Here is a 23,765-nt window from a genome sequence, read left to right as displayed (position 1 = left end):
TTAAAAAAAAAAAACATTTGACTTACCATAGATACGGGAAGAGGATGCGCTCCGCCATTGGGATAAGGGTACGGTGCCATGAGGTAGCCCATGTTGAAACTAGCGGCCGGGTGAGGCTCAAATTTACCTGGAATTAAAATAAAATTGTAATAGTCATAAAACGATTTCGAAAGTTCTCTTTTATGTCAAAGAATATATAATATTTACATATTGGTGGGATAGAAATTTTATCGAAATTATTGCATATTACATGGGGGGGAGGGGGGATAAGGGGGTAAATATATAAACAACTAATATGTGTCCATGGAAAACATCTCATAAAAGAGTCTCCGTACATCATGTTTTGCTATTGTATTGCAACTTTTAAATCGTACAATATCTTATCGTACTACGGTAAATTATAAAAGCGCGAAAAAATATTTCCCGAAATAGCCTTGATTATTAAATGTATGAAATATTAAATATTTCATAAAGATTATTATAATAACAATTACCTAGACATTTTAATTGTATTTATGTTATGATTATGACTCAGTATAAATAAATCATAATATAGGGAAGTTTGTTTATGAGGAAATTTAAAAATAGCAGACGCAGGTCAGTGAACTCGATTTACTTGCGATATTCTTTATATTAATTACTAGTCTTTTACCCACGATTTAGTCTGTGTAAAGGGGATGTGTTGATTGTAAGCATTTGCAGCAATATACACTGCAAAAAGTATCATCTATTAAAAAATCCAAATATAGTGGCGGAAGAGGATTATTAGTAATGAGTTCTGTCCATTATTAGCGTGTACCTTATCAGGTCAATGTCCACGTGGTTTCTCCTAGATAATCATGATCGTGGTTATTTATTGTTGAATTCACCACTATGGGCCAACTGACATCCTCACCATCCATGCTTTTTTCCCTTACTAGTGCCCCGCCAGCATATACCGATAGTAGGTTATAAAAAAAACATACAAACAATTATATTTACAAACTTTTATATTAATAGGATTAAATAAGTATGTTTCCAAATTAGTGCGATCAATGATAAAAGATATTTAAAAGACGTGTAAACGTCTATTAACGCGCAAACTTGTGTACGAAAGTTAGTCGAAAAAGGTTGGGAGTTGCGACTCACGTAGACGCAGAAACGGCAGTTTGACTGCAAAGGTGAAAATTAAACGACGAAAACTCATTTGCGAGCGTAATTACTAACTCCCTAGTCGCGAAACCTTCCGTTTTCAAAGTTCGACGAACTCAATTCCGTAGCGATTCGGAGACGATTAATCGAATAGTTGCAAAATCGAACGGCCTATATACCGATTGAATATTTATATGATAGTATTCGATGAATTTGAGTCGCTTCGGATCGGGATATCGTAATGATATTTTTTGTTGCTTTTAATGATTGTTTTGATAGATTCAGAACTTCAAAGTTAAAAAGAATAAGTCATTACAGTTCGTCTGTCCGTATGTCAGAACAAGAATTTTTACAATGATCTATAGAACTGGTTAATTTTTATATTTGTAGTGGTAGTCGTACAACAATAATTTTACTTCAAATAATTGCTTTTAAACTGTCAATACAATAAATGCGAAATTTTTTATCATTTTCAAACTTTTACAATGATTAAGGAATAAAAGAACTGCAATTGTATGATTTTTTTGTAAAGCAATCAAAATCCAATGTCCATTCTAAATCTAATTTGATAATTATTTAAGACATACTGATAATTAAAGGAGTGTTGACACACTTAATTTTTGGTCCTTCTCCACACGGACATTATAAATCAAAATAGAAAATTTAATAGGCAACATATACAAAAAAATCTATTTCTTTTACCTAATATTACAACTAGTTAGTAATATTGTTGATCCAGCCCGGTTTCGCACGGGTAGATAGAATTTTCGAAAATAAAGTATAGTCTATGTTACTCGCTGATAATTTAGCTTTTTCTAGGTTAAAGAATTTTTAAAATTGGTCGAGTAGTTTTTGAGTTTATTCATTACAAACAAAGAATAAAATCTCTCCTCTTTATAATATTAGTACAAACGGAAAACAAGCAATTGCTTTGTAGTTTCTTTTGTAAAAATGAAAATACCAAATAACATATATCAACGAACAGCTACGATGTCATAAACACAACTGATTGTATGAAAATAAAAATGAAAAAAAAAATGAATACAGAATGTTAAGTATTGTCGTGGGCGGAGTCCAGTAAATTACGGATATCATAATGTATAGCTAATTTTACACATGTTGGAGAAAATACATCGTGTAGTTTATCAAAAACTGCTTCTTTATACATTTGTGTCACGCGATTTTGAAAGAAATCGTACCGCATCGGTCATTTTGTTTCGATTGGGAGCGTGAAATTATTTCGATAAGAAATATAGCTCCTCTAATAAATGGATTTATTTTCACCTGTCACAGGGACAGGTGAAATAAACAACAATATTGGACACGTAGTGTAATATCAAGTAGTACATATTATCCGTGTTTTTATATATAATATATAGGAAAATAATAAGGAAAAAATTATGAAATACTGCGCATTCTTTAGCAGTGACTCAAAAAAATTAAATAAAAGAAAGCTGACAATAGATTAGCTTCATATGTGACAACGGAATTATGTTGATGAGTGTCCACTTATTATACACACTTAAAGGGGTTTTGCACTTGTTTTAGAGATTACAGTAAAAAAAAAAACACAAAATATATTTAGCAAAAGACGACATCTATCGTCTAGATCAGACAACGGAATAGTCACGATCGAGACACCAGAATAGGGTCGCCTCGTCACTTAGTTTATTGACAATTTGGTAGTTAGCGTGGAATTATTTTCATTAGTGTCAACCTGCTGTTTATAAACTAATAGGGTTTCACACTTGAAATTATGGTAGAATAAAAAATAGAAAAATATATTTTGCAAATAGCGACATCTATCATCCAGATCCAACAATGGAATAGTTACGGTTGAAACACCAGAATAAGGTCGCCTTGTCTTTTCAAACTGTTAACAATCTGTATGCGCGGAATTATTTTGATGAGTGTCGTTCTCAAACGCTACTACACAGGTAACTTTGTACCCCTTTTAGAGGTTATAAAATAAAATATAAAATAGAAAAATACATTTTGCAAAAGGCGACATCTACCGACGAGGTCCAACAACGAAATAGTCGAGACACTAGAATAGGGTTGCCACGTCTTTTCAATTTGTCGACAATTTGGCTGCGAGTGTGGAATTATTTTGATGAGTGTCGGCCTCGGACGCTAATACACAGCTAATGGGGCTATGCACTTTGTTTTAGAGATTATAGTAGAATAATAAACACAGGGCACGTATTGTTTCGTTTCTGCGTCCACTTATCTCGCTCACTAACAATGTATGTTTGTTTTAATTTACTTTGTTGGTTATATCTGTGTGTAATATTCGGATAGAATGCAAATACTGGGCCGGTTTCGTCAACTACAACATATTAGGGGAGAAAGGATTGTTAGTAATGCGGACTTCCAGTCCCATTGCTAGCAATATACCCAACCAGGTCGACCTCCACATGGCCCCTCCTGGAAACTATCGAGCTGAATTCCAGGTGTATTCATCACGGTGGGCTAACAGACCTGCCTTTTCATTTTTACCTATCATCTCTCACTGGTGTCCCGCCAGCGTATAGCGTTAGCGCGGGCGGCGTTGCCTTTCCATTATCAGCCATTAAAAAAAACTACAACATTACTGGGTATTGTAGGAAACATGAGCTTATTAATAGGTAAGGAATCTTTACCTTTATTATAAAAAAAAAAGGAATTTTAGCAATAGTAATTAATATCAATCTTCCACTCCAAGTCAAATACATGACTAATTCTATAAAATGATATGGAAACCAAAGGGTGTGATCTACTAGTGAAACTGAATATCCCATCTTATCAGCCATTAACTGTCCACTGCTAAACATAGCCATAAGGGGGAGGGGGGGGGGGGGGTTGCCAGTAATTGCCACTAGCTATTATATTGCAGCTAGGGTTTTAGAGATGTTTTAAGAGGAACGTTGCTGACCATCCCACGAGCATTAAGTTCCCTTAGTCGCCTCTTACCACCACCCACGGGAATGAAGGGAAATGGTATATTTGTAGCATAGAACTACTTCCTATGCCACTGTGTTAGGTTGACTGGAAGAAATCTCTTTTATAGATAAGTTCGCTTATTCGATACATATATATATATATATATATATATATATATATATATATATATATATATATATATATATATATATATATATATATATATATATATATATATATATATATATATATATATATACAAGTAGAGAGACATCTAGAGTTACTAATCTATTTTAGAGTTTTTTTTTTAATAGGATGAATATGGAATGATAACACTGCCTGCTACTGGTGGGGCATCGTACCAGTTATAAATGAAAGCAGATCAGTTGATCCACCGCGATGAATTCACCAAGCCTTGACTAAGATCAGGGACAAATTGTATTTTTTTTTAAAAACATTATTTTAATTATTTTTAAATTAATATAATGTTATTAACAAAAAAAAAGAATGTATATAAAATTAAATTATAATATTCTAATGATTCATTCAAAATATTATAGATACCAGAATGAAAGAAAACATATCCAATTTGCCTGTGTCAATCATTTAAGGAAATATCATGTTTTTGTGACTGGCCCGAGTTTATCTTAAAGATAATGGCGGTTTTTATTTCGTTCCGATGCGATAATTAATCATATCGTCTTTGAAATTGGTTTTCTGAGAAATTGCATCGTTAATTGACGCGCGTTAGATAATATGGGCAGAGATATTTTCAAAATTAATAATGTATAGTAATAAGTAAACATTATAATATAACAAGCTTATATCCGCGACTTTGTCCGCGTGACCGGGATAAAAACTAGCTTATGTCTTTCTTTATCCTATATCATATATACTTGTATACCTAATTTTGGTTTATTTAATTATACCTAAACATAAATACGTGTAAACCTATGGTGATGGGATTGTTAGTAATGAGGTTTAGCAGCATTGCTAGCAATAAACCTCGTCAGGTCGATTTTCACGTGGTTCCGCCTGGAAACCATCGTGGTAGATTCTTGAATTCGTCACGATGGGCGGATTGACCTGCTTTCATCCTCACCTATCATCTCTTGCTGGTGTTCCGCCAGCGTATACCGATAGCGCAGGCTGGGTTACCATTCCATTTTCATACATGAAAAACCAACACCAAAGACCGGGGGGAAAGTCGTGTAAAGTGTTAGTTATGGGGTTTAACAGCTCATTGCTAGCTATATACCCTTTCAGGTGGACCTCCACACGGTCCCCCCCGGAAACCGTCGACGCCAGGTTTACAAACATACATAAAAAATATGTATGTTTGAAACGTCGAGTCCTGTTTTACACATAGAAGTTTATCGACAACCAATTCACACCCAACCTCGGGCCCTACACACCAGCACCCCCAAGGGGTAGATAATGCGTAAATCCACAGATAAAACGTTTCCAATAATATTACACCACCTAATCGTGCCTTTGACCGCGAAAGCATGACATTACAAAATAATTCTCCCATAAAATTCCTACCATTTCACTAGATAGGTACGTTTCTACGAACGTCCGCGGTAGGTCCCGATGCCCTATACAAATATTGACCTGGGCCGCTCAAGCCCATGTAATATGTAATAACGACAAACGTACACACGCTTTTTGTATGTATACGCTGCTGTACGTATCAGTGGTGCATGTACAGACATAGATACAGATGGACATAGATGACGCAAATACGTTCATTTGTAATTAAAAAAAAATTACCCCTTACTCATAAAAACTACCTATTTTAACTATTAAATAGTTTTGTCACATTCATTCAAATTTGGAATGTAGCATAAAAGAAAAAAACAAAACAGCTAAACAAGTAAAATAGGTTTACAAAACATTTGACGTTTTTATTAATAAGAACGTAAAAATAATTATTTGAAAGCGAACTTAAAATTATGTATAAAAATTCGACTGTATTTACAGATTTAGAAATAATATGTTTCATTTCACAAAATAAAAAAAAAAAACAACGAGTTTAACTGTCGTAAAGCCAGTATTTTGATTTAAAAACCTATTTTGATGAAATACCTATGGGGCCAATCTGAAAGTATATCCTTTTAAATTAAAATAAACTTTGAAATTTTGAAATCAGTTTATAATTGACGGTGATAAGAGATAACAAACATAAAAATAAATACAAACGAATTGAGCACTATTTTTTTTAAAGTCGATTTATAAATAAACGACAGAAATAAGATAATCTACCCACATATGAACACTTATATATACATATTACTTTTACTTGCTTTCACATATTCATAAAAACTAAACTAAAACTATATGTATTCATAATAACTAATCTTGGTTGCCATTCTAAATTATATTAAAAAAAAAAAATAGTTTATTTATATAATAGCTGAAATAGGTTATTTATATGTTTAATTAAATTTATAGGTATACATTATTTAATGTCTTGTATCCAAAGGTTGTCTGGAAGAGATTGCGTATCAATAATATATCTATGTTTTCTTTAATAAAAAAATAATAATAATAAAATAAAATAAAACAATCTTTTGTACTATACTTTAAACATTTCCTATTATATTATTGCAATAAAGTGTTAAATTATTAAGTAAACAAGGTTTATTATGTAAAGTAGTAAGAGTTTAAAATTCTAAAACGAATTCAAAAATATTTCTCAATTCCACTACAGATATTACAAAAATGCGATATATTTGGCAATTCTATATAAATTTTTTTTACAGAACAAAGTAACAACCATTACGTTGATAATCGTAACCACGCTTTCCATCATAAACTGTAAATAATGAATAATTAAAAATATACATTTACATTGTCTTGTAGAGCTTAGAAACACTCGAAAATGTATTGAAATAATCTCGAGCCAAGTAATGAATGTATATGCCAATGGTTAGTCACCTCACTTACACATACTTAATACACACAGTCTTAAATTTATATGTACGGGTGTATGATGCGCCTCGGATTGACGTCGACAAATGAGGTAGAGACAGCTAGCTAGTCCGCGCGTTAGTTAGGATTATATCACACTGTCAAATGTATATGATCACTTGCCGCGACTTCGTAAACGTGACTGGAATAATTAAGTTAACAAAACAAGACTTCAATTGTAGCAAAATCAGTTATTACGATTTAAAAACTTAACTATTGAACCGTGAAAAGTGTATAGCCTTTCAAATAAAAAAAGAATCTTGCAAATAGGTTAATAACTGACGGAGTTATGAGGTAACAAGCATAAAAAACATACATCTGAATTCTAAACCTTAATTTTGAGGTTATTTGAAAATCGATTTTAATAATAGTACATTTTCTTAAATTTTCCTCATTATTGTATTCTATAGTTAATTATTATAGTAATTTTTTATTGTGAAGTTTGAGGATTGGGGACTGTCCCTAGTATAGAAGTAGACAAGATTTTGTTACATATTAAAAGTATACAAATAGCTTAATTAATCAATTAACGAGGATATATCCTAATACACAGGATATGTATTATAAGAGACTGGGATTGTTAATAATAGAGACCTTCATTGTTAACAATATACCCTGTCAGGTCGACCTCCACGCGGTTCTCCCTGAAAATTGTCGCGTTTAATTCTTATTGTACTCGTCACTATGGGCCTTATAACCTCATTTCATCTTCACTTGTCATATGTCCTTGGTACTCTGCCAGCGTAAACCTATAGCACAGGCGAGGTTACCTACCATATCACCCATAAAAATGCTACGTATTTGATAGTGCAACATAACCCTTAGGCAGTTTCAATGAGGATAAATCTTTATAAATACAAAACGTTACAAAGACGAGTTGTACAATTAATGCCTACTCATTCAAATTAACATCATCTCTTATACTATATTATAACTAATAACTAACACTATAAATTATATATATATATATATATATATATATATATATATATATATATATATATATATATTCTATGTCTATTAAAATTTATATATATATATATTTTTTTTTATACAACTTAGAATGGCAAGCAAGCTGACGGCCCACCTGATGGAAAGTGGTAACTGTCGCCTATAGACATGAGCTGTACCATAGATATAACAGAGTATACTGTTTAGCCCATGATACCCCCCATGCGTTGCTACTCCTGAGGACTTAGATGTTATTCCTCTGTACCCAGTAAATTCACGCCATATCCCACCCTTCAAACCGAAACACAGCTATGCAAACACAACTGCTTCACGGTTGAAACACGAATGGGACAGAGGTACCCAAGCAATCGACTTTTGTACAAAGTCTCCCTCTGGTAAAAAAAAAGACATCACTATCTTGAATATATGTATTTATACATTTTATTATCCTTAATTTCAGAAATGGTATAAAACATTTTATTACCTTGCACAATATGCGACCTCATTTCTCAATTAAAATGCGTAGGCGTTGCAATCGAACGACACAGTATATTGACTTCACAGCCTGGGAGGGCTGGATATGAATTCAATTTCGTGAGCTCTAGTTATATTTGCGGTTATGGCAAATTATTATTATAGTCGTTACAGCCGATTTCAAGCCTAACTACCGGTCAGAATTTATGAATATCTTTTTGATATTTTTTTTTTATTATATAAAGCTTCGATGTGTCATATTTGAATTGGAAGCGAAATCAATAGTTACATTCAATTTGAACCAATAAAAATTTATCATAAGCTGACTTCTTTTTTAGTAGGTGATAAAGAACAACCATTTTGGCGGGAAGACAGTGACGGATGACAGGTGAGGATGGAATGTCAGTTAGCCCATCGTGACGAATAACATCAGAAACAATGGTTTCTAGGGTTGACTGTTTAGAGGTCGACCTGACAGGGTATATTGCTGGCAATGAGGCCGCTTTGGTTCCGGTACTAACAATCCTATCATATCCATATTCAGTAAACCTTACAGAACAATCCACGGCTTTCATAACTCCCATAAAATCAATGGACATTTATTTTATGGGGATTTATGGGGAGATAAAATGAGCATAGTCTGCGCAGATTAAAACACCAAAAATTCACGGTACTTTTTGTCTTAAAAAATTTATAATTATATCTTACTGTTATTCGATGAAAGTAAGTCATTAATTATACGAAAGAAGTAGGTTTTCGTATTAAAAAATGAATTACAACTGTAATGCAACAGTTATAAAGTTGAATATTATATAATATACAACAGCATGTAACAGAAGGCATAGTTTCTTTCCTTTGTTAATCCGTATTGTGGGAGGAAAAGGACTATCAGTAATGCGGACTACCAGTCCCATTGCTAGACATATACCCTGTCAGGTCGATCTCCACATGGTCTCCCTGGAAACCATCGTACTGAATACTGGTATATTCATTATGATGGGCTAACTGACCTGCCTTTTCATTCTCATTTATCATCTTTCACTAGTGTCTTGCCAGCGTAAACCGTTAATGTAGGCGAGATTACTATCCTTGAGGTGATGGAATCAATTCACATAATTATCTTTGATGATGGGTGGAGGCACTGTTTTAAGACACTTGCAATGATTAACTGATGAGCAACTGATGGAAAATGGTAACCGTCGCATCCAGAAATAACACTGTGAAATCCATATATGACAGAGTATATTGGCATACCTTTGTAAATTTCAAGCTGTTATTCTTGAGGATTTTTTTATATCACCAAGGTGGCAAATAAGCATACAGTCCGTCTGATGGTAAACAGTCACTTTAGCCTATGGATTAGTGGAATATGTCTCTGTCCCTGCAATTATACTGCCATATCGTTATCTTAGAACCGTAACACAGTCATGCAACGCAACATTGTTAAAAAATATGGCAAAATTTACTGTTTTGCCATATTTTTTGTATATGTTGAAAGACCTTTGGCGTATGGAAAAAAATCCACGTGTATTTTTAAGTTGACAAACAAACAAACAAGCATTCAACATTAAGTACCTAAGGTTAAAGATATTGGACGCAATTATTATTTTTAATGGTATAAAAATTTTATTTATAACTTTTTTCTGTGGTTCAAAGAGTAAGCTCGAGCGTAATTTCAATTACTAATCTTTTAATTTAAGAAATTATGATTATCTTAATCTTAAGATCATAAATTAGTTAATTAAAATAGGATTAAAGCAAATGTAAATATTAAAAGATTAGGTTCTCGGATCTTGCTTCATTGATTTGCGCTCATCTGGATGATAACAGACAATGTTTCAGTCGAATTCTATACGATTATATTATTCTACAATTTCACAACGTAAAGTTGAAAGTAGAAAATATAAAATTTTAGTTTTAAAATTAGTCTTAATTAATGCTTGACAAAATTTTTGATTGACTAATCTATTTATAATTAATATAAAACAAAGTTTTTAAACTGTTATATATTATATTTATTTAAAATAATTATATATTTTGTTCCGCAAAAAGCGACTTCAATCACACAAACACATCGATACACGACGAGGTGTTTCTACATTGTAAATATTTAATTTAGAACGGGAAGTCGCATATGTACATGTGTATGTGGATCCTGATTCGCAGTTTTTAGCTTCGTAAAGATAAATTGAAGCATTTATCGTAACAGAATAAAAATGGGACCAACATGACAGTAAACCCTATTGATTTCATTAGTAATTATGAAAATCGGTTCAGAATTTGCAAAGTAATCGTGTTACATATTTGCAAAAATCACACGAATTGAGAGCGTCCTTCTTTTGGAATAAAAAAATCGAAAGAATGCAATATATATCATTCTATATGCTATTGCATTAGGTCCGTCTTTTGTACTAAACCTTTTTTTTTTTGTAATATAGTCAATAAAGTATAAATAAATATCGTAAAAGTAAGTAACTTGTACCAAACGACATTATAATTGTAAAAAGCTCATTAATCTCATAATGGCGGACTCTAATTGTGAACGCATATCAAGTTCCAATTACAAGCTCGGTATAATGACATAAAGTGTTCCCTTAAATGAACAGGTACGGACATATCTCGCAAATTATATGACACGAATAGAGATAGACATATTAGTGGTTCGATGGAAGGAAAGAGACGAATGCAAGATGCACACTTTCTTGTTGCCATTGCAGAAATATTAATTTTATTATGTTGGTAAATAGACAAATTAAATGAAATTACTTACTTAGTAAAAATACGATTAAGGCACTTTGGACATACCTTTTTTATAACTTAATTTTACGATGTTTATATTGAAAATCTGTATTTAATATATTTAAAAAAAAAAGCTTTCATATTACCGGAATTTTTATGAAACCATGATTAAAGTGGTATTTTTTTATGTTTTTGTGGATGTATTTCCTTATTTTCATTCCCGTGTCACCTATTTTTTTATCTCTGTTCTCTTTACCCACAGGCTGTTTTGAAGACGTTGCATTGCCGATAAGATCACTTGTTGGACTTGCAATTGCTTGTAATCTTTTTTCCTCTTTTTCATCATGTATTTATTTGTCACTGTTAAAATTGTGTAAAAAAGAGTCAATAAATAAAGTATTCAAATCTATTCAATGAAAAAAAAAAAACAAATACTCAAATTGTATCATTCATACGAATATATTTTTAAATATTTTACTGAAACCATATCACTGGTTATTTGATTATAATTATGTTTAATTCCGCTACCATTAGTATGTTAACACTACGCTCCGAGCAATGATCTAAAATTGCCCGATGATGCCTCGTTTAAATACATGTCGCAAAACGTGCGGAACAAAATAGCAGTCGGAGATTGATGGCTAATATAGAAGTTTACAATTTAATTAAATTATTATTACAATATAATTAAATTTAAGTTTACAAATAAAGAAGCTTTACAAATCGCAAATCCGGCCCCATATGGAGTATTGCTGTCACTTATGGGCGGGAGCACCTAGATACCAGCTTGAACCCTTCGACTCAGTGCAACGACGAGCTATGAGAATTGTCGATGATCCCATGCTTGCAAGCGGTATTGAACCCTTGGCCCCATATGGAGTATTGCTGTCACTTATGGGCGGGAGCACCTAGATACCAGCTTGAACCCTTCGACTCAGTGCAACGACGAGCTATGAGAATTGTCGATGATCCCATGCTTGCAAGCGGTATTGAACCCTTAAGTCTTAGGAGAGATTTTGCCTCACTCTGCGTGTTCTACCGCTTATACAACGGATTGTGCTCAGAGGAATTATTCAATATGATGCCTACGGCCACTTTCTATCATCGTACGGCTCGCCATCGACAGGGAGTTCACCCTCATACCTTACAGCCTAAATGGTCGCGTACAACGCGGTTTCAGTGATGCTTTCTCCCACGAACACTCAGGTTATGGAATGAGCTCCCTGCCGAGGTTTTCCCGAGAGACTACAGCATGGGGTTCTTCAAAAGGGGGGTAAAGAGGTTTCTTCGGGGTCGGCAACGCGCGCGTAATACCTCTGGTATTGCAGGCGTTCATAGGCTACAGTAACCGCTTACCATCAGGTGGGCCGTATGCTTGTTTGCCACCTCAGTGGCATAAAAAAATAAAGTTTGTGGAATTTCTAGTAGTAATAGTGGTAGTCAATCTCGAAATACAGGCAGTCACAAACATACTAATGGTAGCGGAATCAAACAAAATAACTATCCAAAGAACCGGAATATATTTCTGTTTTATTATTTATATATCCACTAATAAATACGCCAAATTTCTTTTAAAATTTTCAATCAGAAATACAAACTTCACACCATGACAAATCACTGTATATTTTCATAATAATTGTCCAGCATCAGTCAACAACTAGGCTGCTTATTTCCCCTGTAGCTATAATACAAAAACCACCATCAAACGAGTCCTTTAACTCTATAGTTGTCAGTTGCATTATAGTTTTTTCTCCAGTCCGGTACAGCGGTCGTGTTGAGCTGATCAGATTAGGCCCGTAACCGGTTCTCAAAAACATCCCGAGGTAAAAAATAACGAAAAAAAAAAACAACACTAATAACAACAAATAACGAGGCGTTCGGACGCGGCCCAGGAATGCGCGTGTGTCGATGATGTGCGAGAAATTCTATCGATATCTATTTTAAGTGTTTTAATGCCAATGGCGAAATTTACAGGTGTTTTTTTCGTTTATATGTAAAATAAAAGCAATTGATTCTATATTTGGTTACATACCTGTATTCATCGGACTGGCTTTATATGTTTATCTAAATGTGTTTTTTTTACGCAACTCAGAATAGCAAACAACTAACTGCATATCTGATTAAAAGCGGTCACTTATACACTTGCAATAGTTTAATACTTTTTGCGGGATACCGGAACAAACATATAATTAAACTGACAGAGAGATAAAATTTCTAAAAATTTTTGTTATGGCATGTATTGGTCTTGTTAAGATCCCTCATAATATTTTTTTTTAATATCTCCCATGTACAGACGTCGACTTGTTATAATTTTATTATATTAGTAAAATAATGACTTCAAATTCACCCTTAAACGACTTTTTTTGATTTAGAAAGCTAGACAGTAACTAAGATTCACATAATACTTAATCAACGTAAACTTTAAATAAATAATATAAGGTTTAATTTACTTTAATTTAGTTCTTATCGTAGTACAGTTCGGATACTGAATGAATTTCTGCGTCAATAAAACAACTGATTACCAACGAAATTAATTCAGCATGATTTGTGTGTACTTGTATGCGAGTATAATCAACCATCAATGATATACCATCTATGACGCTAGCAATATACCTTTAAACAAAAACATACAGACGTGAGAGAATTCAGCTTCCTTATATGTATATATATCATTCAAAGTTGAAATTTGAATACAATAAAACTACATGACATGCTGATTATTACACTACTACATATTTATTGCCTCGAGACGGAGACAGGATCACTTGAGACTCGAGACACATTCCACATCTAGAAAAGTACTAGTTATGCCATCCAGAATAGACGAGTTAGTTCTTGTAATATTATAAATGTATCAATTATGTTTTATTTACTTTGCCTTATATTTTCATAATAACTATGTGAAATTAATCTATACAAATATATAAAAACGGAAAAGTTTATTTGTTTGTTTGAACGTGTTAATTTCTGTAGCTACCAATTGGTATTGAATAATATTTTTTTGCATTTGATAGACCATTTCTAGAGAAAAATTATTCAATATCACAATATAACCACGGGCGATGCCCCGGGATATAGTTAGTACGAAATATAAGGTATATACTTATCATATTAAAGCTCTCCTTTATATATCGCTTTGACTTCGTCATAACTGCTTTTGCTAATTTCTTTGAGGCCTGATTTTTTAATAAACTATACATACAGCATTTATCACTCGTTCAACTTTCAATTAATTTTATTACACAATTATACCCGTAATAATTCATCAATAAACTAATAAAAACAATATACAAAAACTATCGATAAAAATCTTTAACAACGTCAAACACTATCCAGAGGTGGAGCCAGATGAAATTATACGAAAATATTGTAACGATAGTGACAGATGATTATAAGCTGGCGATAAAACATACATAATTCTCACGTAATGGCCCCGAGCCGAGCCCCGGCATTAACTCCGGCCCGATAATTCCCACCTATCGTGCTTACTTCCACGGAAATCAATTTCACATCACTAGCCTTTTACGCGTAAGTGTCTGTAAGTGCCATACGGGAAAAATTGTTTCGTTGTGAACGTGACTGTGGCATTTTTAATTTATTCGTACTTAATGATGAAGATGAGATCTGAGCAAACAAACTGACTGATGAGTTCAGAAAATGTCTGTCCACGTCTATCGAAACAATTGTGGTAAATTTTGGCCATGTTTTAATAAGAGATGAGAATTAATACGATCATTTAAGTAAACTATGATAATTTACTAGATTTATTCCGACGTGTCGACCGTCGAATCGAAGTTAAGTTAATCGAAGTTACTCCGAAGGTGGTCACGAGTAGAATGATGTAACGCTGACATGTTTCCGCATCTGAGGCAGAAGTATTTTCTTCTACTTATTCATTGTCCTATATCACACTAATTGTGTCACTAAACTGAGAGTTTCTGCACACAACAATGTCAGTGTCTTTGTTCGATAAATAAAACAGGACGAAGGTTAATTCTGCCCATAATCCATCGAACATAATGGAGTTTCTAATAAGCCTACCGTCGTATCACGAAATCGGGCTTTGGCAATTATAAAACGTAAGTGTTTTAAGACGTTGGCCTTCCATAACTTAATTTATTAAATTTTACATTTTTAGAGACTTTTAGAGACTTACTAGAGAGAGGATTTTTACAAGTCTTTTAGTTCGAGTACCTTTGTCCTACTAGTGTTTCTGCAGTTAAACATATGTTTGTTTGTGTTTCATTTTGTATATCAATGATATTACAATCTATCAATCTATCCTATTTAAGAACTACGCTCTTGTCGGTGAAGCTTTTGTCACTCACTACGATATTACAATATATGGAAATATATCTCAGGAATGATAAGTTATGAGGGGCATAATGGGCGTCACAGGTGAATCCTATGAAGTGCATAGTGCTGTTGATATCAACATATATGCGACGGTTATCATTTTTAATTAGATGCACCATCAGTTTAGTTGACAAGTCCAAGTTGCAAAAAACTTAGATACTATGAGTCATATATTATTTTTCAACTTATTTTTTAATGGTGTTTACCGGTGTTTAGAGGTCAGCAACTCGCGCGCGACATCCTTGGTGTTACGGGAGCCCATAGGCTACGATAACCGCGTTTACCATCAAACGAGCTGTACGCTTGTTGGCCACCACAGTAGTGTAAAAAAAACATCACAAGAAAAGTGTTTCAGAACTTTGTTCTCCGGGATTTGAACCTACGATTTTAAGGTACTTTAAGGCTACATCACTAGGGCTGTCTCGGTAATATAAATAAATGAAACAAAGGCCATTATTATTGAATTCTGTCTGATGAAATACTGAGAAGGGTTATCACCTGTCACGTAAAGAACAAGGGTGTCGACAGTGAGTGTGACGTGCCGTCAAAATTTTAGTCACGGTTGACAATCAAATCGGGCAGAATTGAATATATACCATATTCAATTCTGCCCGAGTGATACACCTACAGGTAGAACTAACCATTAGGGTGAGGGAAAGGAATTGTTAGTGATGGGGAGGTTAGTCCCCATTGCTATTAATATACCCTATCAGGTCGACCGAATCCTGCTGAATTCCAGGTGTATTGATCACAATGAGCTAACTGACCGGCTTTTTTGTTGTGGAACAAAATCTTATTTTTATACCATAAAATTGCAAGCAAGCACACAACCTATATGATGGTAAATGGCCACTGTAGCCTATGGACGCCCGCAACACCAAGGGTGTTACGTGCGCGTTCCCAAGCCCATAATATGCTCTTTTGGAAGATTTTGATAGGTTAATGAAGTTCTTGTATAAATACGGCGCCAAATATGGTGCGAAACTGTTTTTCCATTCTAAAGAGTTACGTACAGAAGACTTCACAATATACATTTAATTTGATTACAGAAGTTTTGCTAAGCAGTTGTGTTTTAAAGGCTATGTATCAGTTTGAAGACTACATAAATAACAGTGGATATAGTACTTTTGTATTCTGGATTGGCAACGCGTTTGGGATACTATGGGAGTAACAGAGTATTCTACGATGACTACTAGACGATGGTTACCGTTACTGTTCATATGTACCAGAGGGAGACTTTGTACAAAAGTCGATTGCTTGGGTACCTCTGTCCCATTCGTGTTTCAACCGTGAAGCTGTTGTGTTTGCATGGCTGTGTTTCAGATTAAAGGGTGGGATATGGCGTGAATTTACAGGGTACAGAGGAATAACACCTGAGTCCTCAGGAATGACAACGCATGGGGGGTGTCATGGGCGAGACAGTATACTCTGTTATGTCCATGGTACTGCTCATGTCTATAAGCGACGGTTACCACTTTCCATCAGGTGGACCGTCAGCTTGTTTGTCATTCTAAGTTGTATAAAAAAAATTATAAACGACTATTACATTATCACTTTTCATCAGTCCAGTTCCAAGGCTAGCCAACTTGTTGGTAGTTCCAAATTGCATAACATAATTATTCTTTATTATTTGATTAGAATTATTTCGTTTAATTCCTCTACCATAAAAAAAATGCCATAAACAAAATAATTTTAATTAAATACTCAGTGATATGGAATTCCGCAAAATGACACCTAGTTCAGTAAAAAATTATTCTTAGCTTATTATTTTAATTATCTTCTATACATATTTTAAATTTCATATTTTGCTGTAAATCCATCTTTACATTGCAACGTCCAGACTTGAATAATTGACTTTGAATTAACTTTGAAATGTATATAATTAGAAATACCTACGTTCTAATTAATAAGAGACTTACAAAGCCGCGGTATCTTTAATAAATGACTAATGAGTTATTAAATTTTTATATTTCTTTTGATATGTAAGATACTATATAACTTGATTTGTGATAGGGTTATGACCTTAAGAAAGTCTAAAGTTATAATCAATTGTATTTGATGAATCACTTAGTAACTGTTAAATGATGGGTCGAGAGCGCGATTCTGACATCAAGAAATACTAGCGACGCGATAATAATAGTGAGTTTACTAATCTTTGTTAATTTTTTATGTATTAAAAGAAATTTTATGAATTTTTAAAAATGTATGAGACGAAATGGAAGAAAGGTTGAGTGGCGACCCTATAAGGGCAAACGTAGTGTAGGACGACCTCCCCCCACTAGATAGATTGACGACCTCAAATGCATTGCAGGAAGTCAGTTGCAGGTGGTTCGAGATCGTTCCTTATGGCAGTCTATGGGGGAGACTTATGTCCAACAATGGACGTATAATGGCTGAAATGATGACGATGATGAAAAAATTTAGATAACTAATATAATAAAATAAAATAATGACTCACCGAAAACAGGATTTAGATCCGACTTTACCGATAATTTACCGGAATAAGGCTCGCCGGATTTCTCCTGGAACAAAAAAGAAATACATTGTAATACACATACAAATTACAAGATTATATTATTATTATAAATTTTTATAAGCAATTCGCCCCGATTTCACAACCGTGGAAGTTTATACACACAAATCTTTTGTAAAACATATATGTGAAAGCCGTACCAAAATCCCCTGCGTGATTTTGAATAAAGCGAAGAAATAAGAGAGAAGACTCGGATTGTAATAATTTTTTTATACTTTTGAGAAATAAAAACAAGTATTTTTATAAGTAAATAAATATTATGTGTAGTGGTATAGAGGCAAACTTTCCGCAACTTCTCCCGCGTAAATTAGTATGTATATAAAATATCCTATATATTAAGATAAAACTTACTCGTGAAACAAATTTCATTAAAATGTATTTAAATGTGACTGAATTCTATCATACAAACATTTTTATAGCAATATTAAATTTACCTAATATAATATATAATGATTTAATTTATTTATAATAATAGACAATTTAACTCTAATAGTGTGCAAATGTATTAGTAAAGGCAAACGAATAAAACCACAAAACTATATTGGAACAAGTTATTTCCGCTTTGATTAATCCAAAAACAGTATCCTCGAGCTGCAGCTATTACGGAACCAATAGAGCGTTTGAAATCCCAACACCTCATCGATATTGTTAGGGGACTATTCTGTAATCACTCGACAAACTTATAATATATATATATTTCCTTCTATTATTTTCGTATACGATATAAAAGGATTATCTATTGCCTTGTACTATCGGTTGACAGTGAATATAAAATTGTTAATTGAATGGTAAAAATATGATAAAAAATGGTATAAATTTAATTTTGTAAGGGGTAATGCTAAAAATGTGTAGTCAAATTTTAATATTTGCATAATAATAAATCAAAACTACAATACTACAGTATTTGTAACAACGCCTTCATTCATAAAAACATCATTGCTACTCGGTAATTAACTAATTTGGCGTTAAACGTCTAAATCTATGCCAAATATTGACTTATTAATTAGCAAAATAATGAATATTTATTTAGCACGTACAGGTAACAATGTAATGCTGTTTAAATAGGTATGTAACTAATTGTTTATTTATTAGGATATTCAAACGGAATGACTACGTAATGTTATGTTTCTGTAGCTTGAATTTTATATTTGCTTTACTTATATTTTTAAATAAATATAACTCCCTGGTATGTACCTAAGTATAGACTATTTGCATTTTGGTTTCTTTGCGTAATAAACCTGGTTCAACAATACCTAATATATAATATTAGAATATGTAAGGTGATTTTTTTTTTATTAATGCTTTATTATTTATTTAAAAAAATAATATTACTATGAATATAAGAATCGAATAAAAATATTACTTCAGATTAAATCTATCGAACAGTTTTAACTTTTGTAATAACTACAGAATACGCCCTCAAATACTTTCGTCTATAGTGGGGTCGTAATTGGATGAGTCCGAATCAGTTTACCCCACTCGGACGTGTGTACCCCAAATCAAGGGTAACGGATTTCCCCAATTTATCGGTAATTTTTTAAGCGAGATTACACAAGGGTAACCGTTTACATGTCATACCGAAGTTGTGTAACGTATTTCATATTCAATATAAAATATTTTTAGAATATAATAAAAATATGAATATATAAAAGAAAAAGCTATATATATACACATACATATATACATTTTGTCAAAACTGAAGCAGTTTTTTTTGTGGATATTTAAATATCAGGGATTTTTTAAAACAACTAATGAATTCAAATGCATTTGTTATTGTGAGAACAAATTCTACTAGACACGTAGTCTTTCATAGTTTAATGACATTAATGACGGTGCTCGATGGATCGACAATGCGTACTAATAGGGTTGGCACTCACAAGAAAAAATATACCATCCAAAACCGTGTCGGATACGCATTAATATAACTCAGTATTTTCGTAGTAGTTTTAGTTTTTTACTATAATGGTACTATAATTACTACATCTCATTTAAAAATTTTAATTTTTTTAACTATGTATATTAGTATTCCACAATGTAGAGTAGTATAAGTAGAGTCTACGTACTGTAAATCAATTGAACGACTGTTATATTTAAACGACAAAAACGACGATGGTAACTGTTACCACTTTCTATCAGGTCTACCGTCAGCTTGTTTGTCATTCTAAGTTAGATAAAAAAATAAAATTTAATTCAATAATACATATAATAGTAAGGAATAAAACAAATTGATAGTGTATCCAATATAGATTAAAAGTCAGCCAAATTTAAATAGGATTAGGCGGGTAACATTAGCCATATGGATTCTGATAGGTAGGCAAAGATCTCCATTTGTGGGTTTCCACTTCACTCCAGTGGATGCCTACTGACGAAAAGCGTAGCCGAGGCTGGCCTAAGAAGCAATGGCGTAACGACTCGGATGCATTTAAAAGGGACTGGTTTGAGGTGGCGCTGTACAGTTTTAGAAGATGGGTCTTTGTCCATTAGTGAAACATCATAGGTTAGTAATATAATAGAATAACAGAATACATTATCATTATTAACTTCAACGCTCAGACAGAAATCACAAAATGATAAATATTTCGTTTTAAATATTCAGCTACAGATAAAATGCAGTGCGTAAAAACGGGTTTACAGCTGGTTAGGTGAAAATAAATAAGCAGTACAGGAAATTCATAAATATCACGCAAAATTATCATTTTAATTCACAGGATCACGTTCGCGATAATGACAGTGCTAAACCAACAGATAATGCATTCAGGGTTGCCTCTGATGTTTAGTAATTCGAATAGTAACTAAATTTCAATTTGGTCGTACTAGTTGCTTACTCAACAGCCACTTATCCATATCAATAAACATTTTACATCTCTTTCTCACTTCATGAAACAATTATAAATTGTAACCATTTCTGTAAATTATACTATAACAAATTCTCCGATTATAAGTTATAATTATTTAATAGTACGATACGTAATGAAAAAAAAAAAGACTATTTAAAATTGCTTAAATTCCTCTTGTCGGTGCAACTAATTCATGCATTTTCTTCCAGCCGGCTCTATCTTTGACGTCCCTATATAACATAATATTTAGTATAATCTAAGTTTACTTGAATAAAAATATTTCTTTCTTTTCAAATTCTTATCTAAATTCAAACAAAATGTTTATTGTATACTATTCCGAGTTGCGTATAATTATATGGATAATTGAGATCCTAAATAATGGAGTATATCGAAGCACCAATAATCAACACCATCAATGGTCTAAAAAGGTCTACCAAAATTCCCACGGGAACAGAAAATAACGGGTTGCGAGCAAAGCTGCGCCCCTGCCTTGAGGCACATTACTTTTTCACGACACAATCCAATACAGTGGTTTATACTTTAAGAAAATACGAAAGCCGTCTCTTAATATCTTTAACTTATTACTTCTAATACAAAAAATACAAAGAAATTAACTTTTTTATTGAATATATACAACCCGCCCCGGGTACGCATAAGTAAATATTAAAAATTCCTACGATTTAAAATATCGCCTATGTTTTTTTTTTTAATGGATGATAATGGAATGGTAACCCCACCTGCGCTATCGGTATACACCGGCGGGGCACCAGTGAAGGATGATAGGTGAGGATGAAGCAGATCAGTTAGCCCATAGTGACGAATTCAACAAGAATTGTTCGCGATGGTTTCCAGGGGAACCACATGGAGGTCGACCTAATAAGGTATATTGCTAGCAATGGGGCTGTCAAACTCCATTGCTAACAATCCTTTTCCCCCCAATATCGTCTATGTTATTTGGTGATAACGTAACATTATACACGAAAGAATTTTCAAAATCGGTTAAGTATTAAAAAAAAAAACTTTCCTATTTATAACATTATTAGGTTAGATAAAAATTGGCCTCTTTTCCAATATTGTCGACAGCCCTCAATCTTACTTCACCACTACAAACGGTCAATGGAGCGGACAGTTCTCGCTCGCGGCCACCAATTACAGTGCTTGACCCTCGAGGAAATTCCCTGATTCCTATCAATTACCTCACCTTGTTTAGTGAAGTGACAACCCTGGCTTTGTGGCGCGCCCGGGTTTTTTGTGGGCGAACGTTGATTAAATTCTTGTTACGGACCAGTTTTTTTTTTTTTTGTTTTTGACATCTCGATGATTTAATATTATGTCATAACACGTTTTATTGAACGCTGTATATAAAATTAATTAGGAGCATCCTTTATGGCGTCTCTGGTGATTGTTGTTAAACCATTTGTAAGTTTTACAACGATAGAACTAAATTACATTTCTGTTTTGTAAAATACGGACTTAATGCTATATATACAGCATTAAGTCCATATTTTGTACCAGTCTTTTTCTATAATGTAGTCAATAAAGAAAACATAAATAAAAAAAACCATAACATAAATATGGCAGTCTATGGGGGAGGCCTATGTCCAGCAGTGGACGGATAATGGCTGAAATGATGATGATGATAAATATGTAAATAAGCATATTGATTTAAATTAGGTCCTACCCAAAGAGCTCTCGCTGAAAATAAGCGCTGTAGCTCCTCGACGGCAGCGTAACGCTGAGCGAGGAGCATTTCGCCAAACACTGCATAACGCCTTCATCTCTTATACATGTTATTTTACTCTGTATGAACCATTTTGTAAGTGTAACAATGTTTGCTGTATAAACTATTATTTATTTAGTTAATATTCTTTGGAGTGGTAACAACCAATGAACATGTGAGATAATTTTATTAAAGTTATTAACATAATTTTAATACAGTATTTTAGAAGTGAAACTGAATATCCTAAAGCAGAGCTGTCCAAATGGCCCGATGGCCCGCGGGCCACATGCGGCCCGCTAAACCTTTTCTAGCTACTACCAATATTGATGTTGATGTTGACAGAATTGTAAAAGATAAATTAATGAAAAAGTAATACAATAACAAAGTAATGATATTATAGCAGTATTTTGTTTTTCAAATATTTTGTGGCTACCCAATGAATTTAATCATTTTTATTGGCCCTAGATCCTATCTAGTTTGGAAAGCCCTGGATCTAGAAAAGATAACAACTTTTAAGCCTCTCATACCAACTTAACAGCTGGACGCGTTGTATTTAATATAGGGATTCAAAATTTTTATCATTTATTGACCCAATTTATTTTTATCCGACTTCAAATAAGACTGTGTTCCAAAACAAAAACAATAAAACTTCCCGACTTTATTCGTGACATAACCATTAATTTTGATTTAAATATTAAACTACTGAACCGATATTGATAAAATCTCTGTAGGAGTAAAAAATTGTAAACTGATTTATATTTTTTTTTATCGTAAAATATGTGTATATATAATAGTGCGCTACTTATTCTTTGTTTCTTTTCTCAATGCCCTCTACCTAAAGGTTGTATGGAAGAGATTGCTTAGCGATAAGACCGCCTTTTGTATCACTTCTCACTGAAATTTATTTATTACTATTTTTATAAATTGTATTACTTATTTATATAAATGTTGCAATAAAGTGTAAATTAATTACGAATTTAAGATTAAAACAGTATATAAAGTTACTGCAAACTAAATGAAAACACCAAGTGCAGTTGAAAAAGGAGCAATTCGGTTGACACATGTCCGGTAGTCTAGATATCATGATAAAAGTAATTAAGCCTCGCGGTGCAGATAATTGATGTTCAAC

General features: G+C 33.0%; 1 protein-coding gene across 8 annotated transcripts in view; it reads right to left on the bottom strand.

The window, feature by feature from the left end:
* LOC113519401 (protein pangolin, isoforms A/H/I/S) overlaps positions 1-23,765 on the bottom strand; it is a 210,285-nt gene that overhangs the window by 102,317 nt on the left and 84,203 nt on the right. For all 8 annotated transcript variants that reach the window (XR_008253089.1, XM_052897018.1, XM_052897017.1 and 5 more), the window contains exons 3-4: positions 18,005-18,068; positions 27-127 (exon numbers count right to left, since the gene is read on the bottom strand). Coding sequence is in view for 7 of the 8 variants with exons in the window: in XM_052897018.1 (XP_052752978.1) it covers positions 27-127; positions 18,005-18,068 (165 nt within the window). In the remaining variant the exon portion in view is untranslated. The remainder of the gene's footprint in view (positions 1-26; positions 128-18,004; positions 18,069-23,765) is intronic.

This window comes from Galleria mellonella, unplaced genomic scaffold (genome assembly GCF_026898425.1).
Source record: "Galleria mellonella isolate WM207_F2 unplaced genomic scaffold, CSIRO_AGI_GalMel_v1 utg352, whole genome shotgun sequence".
Classification (NCBI taxonomy): domain Eukaryota; kingdom Metazoa; phylum Arthropoda; class Insecta; order Lepidoptera; family Pyralidae; genus Galleria; species Galleria mellonella.
Note: the sequence above shows the minus strand (reverse complement) of the source record. Positions and strands in the feature narration are given on the sequence as shown.